The sequence below is a fragment of the Buceros rhinoceros genome, unplaced genomic scaffold (genome assembly GCF_000710305.1).
Source record: "Buceros rhinoceros silvestris isolate BGI_N320 unplaced genomic scaffold, ASM71030v1 scaffold45305, whole genome shotgun sequence".
Lineage (NCBI taxonomy): Eukaryota > Metazoa > Chordata > Aves > Bucerotiformes > Bucerotidae > Buceros > Buceros rhinoceros.
In genome coordinates, this window is record NW_010413088.1 from 1 (window position 1) to 1,343 (window position 1,343).

Here is a 1,343-nt window from a genome sequence, read left to right on the forward strand (position 1 = left end):
ACCTTTAATTATTATATTAATATATAAATATTCTTTAAAAATACCAAATTTTGCTTTCCTAACTTGTTTGAAATCAACTCTTTTTTTTTTTAATTAGTGTTCACATCAGGAGAGGAGGCCAATTTATTCTTTGGACGACATCTTCTGAATAACAGATTTGATTTTGAAGCATTCACAGCAGATAACCTGGAAAGAGAATGCTTTGAAGAGCTGTGCAATTACGAAGAAGCGAGAGAAATTTTCGAAGACTCTGCTAAAACGGTAGCTGTTCAAACTGAATTTAATGTACTGAAGGAGGTTATTGACTAAATCACTACTGTATCTAAATACTGTAGCCCCTCTGAAAACAGCACTTAAAAATAAGTTGATTGCTTATTTCACTGTAAAAGTAGAAGCCCCCGTTCGATGAGGTTATTGCTGTAGATACAGTGAACACACTCGAATATGTACTATTGCACTAAAGACTTTAGAGAAGAGCTTCAATTCTCCAAACAAAATAAACGAAACTTGAGATGCTTGTGGATATACCTACGTGTGTTTTCAGAATCTCATTAATTTTTTTAGTAACTTCTCAGCATCCAATCTGAATGTGTTCCACATGCTCTGTGTATTAATTGTATGATCACGTCCTTGTGTCACGCCAAAGAAGTGTATTAGAAGAGAGGAGTAGGCAGCCAACCTGCAGTTCAGCTCTTGCTGAGTATCCCTATAGCATTAGCTTCTAAATTGCTACCTATGTACAACTCAGAAGAAACCTGGTATTTTAAAAAAAAAAGAAAAATTATAAGAAACCTTTTAGCCCAATAATGGAGCGTGGTGATTGTCTGGAGACTGGCTCTTGCTGCATGCAGCAGAAATCTCTTTGTGATGCTAGGTGAGCTCTGCACTAACCTGCAGAACACTCCTGTTCAGAGGGTCAGAGTGCCAGTTTGCTGTTGCTAGCATTTCCCTAAGAAAAAAGGTGAAGGGATTAAACTGGAATCTTGATGGAGTCTTTTTCTGGGCAGGGAAAGCGGAAATTATAGCTAAACACATTTAATGCATAATAGTCATGCAACATAAAGACTTTTTTCTCCTAGCTGATACGATTTAAATACTGTTCCTGCAAACATCTGATTCGTAAGAACTTGACTTTGCCTCAGTAACATTTTTCTGTAGAGATTTACAAAGATTAACTGTAAGCCTTTTTTTAGTGTCAATCAGGCAGAAACATGAGGTAACACTGGACGGTTAGTCACACTTTTTCACCAGCTGGCATTTTCTTCTTTGTGAAATTGTAATTTTAATGCAAACTTGAATGTATGAGAAAAATACAGTAGGATAAGCAAGCACAAATCCTTCAG

At 36.3% G+C, this 1,343-nt stretch overlaps 1 protein-coding gene across 1 annotated transcript in view; it reads left to right on the forward strand.

Moving 5' to 3' along the window:
* Positions 1-97: 97 nt before the first annotated feature.
* PRRG4 (proline rich Gla (G-carboxyglutamic acid) 4 (transmembrane)) overlaps positions 98-1,343 on the forward strand; it is a gene marked incomplete at its 5' end in the record, with an annotated part of 3,256 nt that continues 2,010 nt past the window's right edge. The window contains one exon of the mRNA XM_010136586.1: positions 98-261. Coding sequence (XP_010134888.1) covers positions 98-261 — 164 coding nt within the window. The remainder of the gene's footprint in view (positions 262-1,343) is intronic.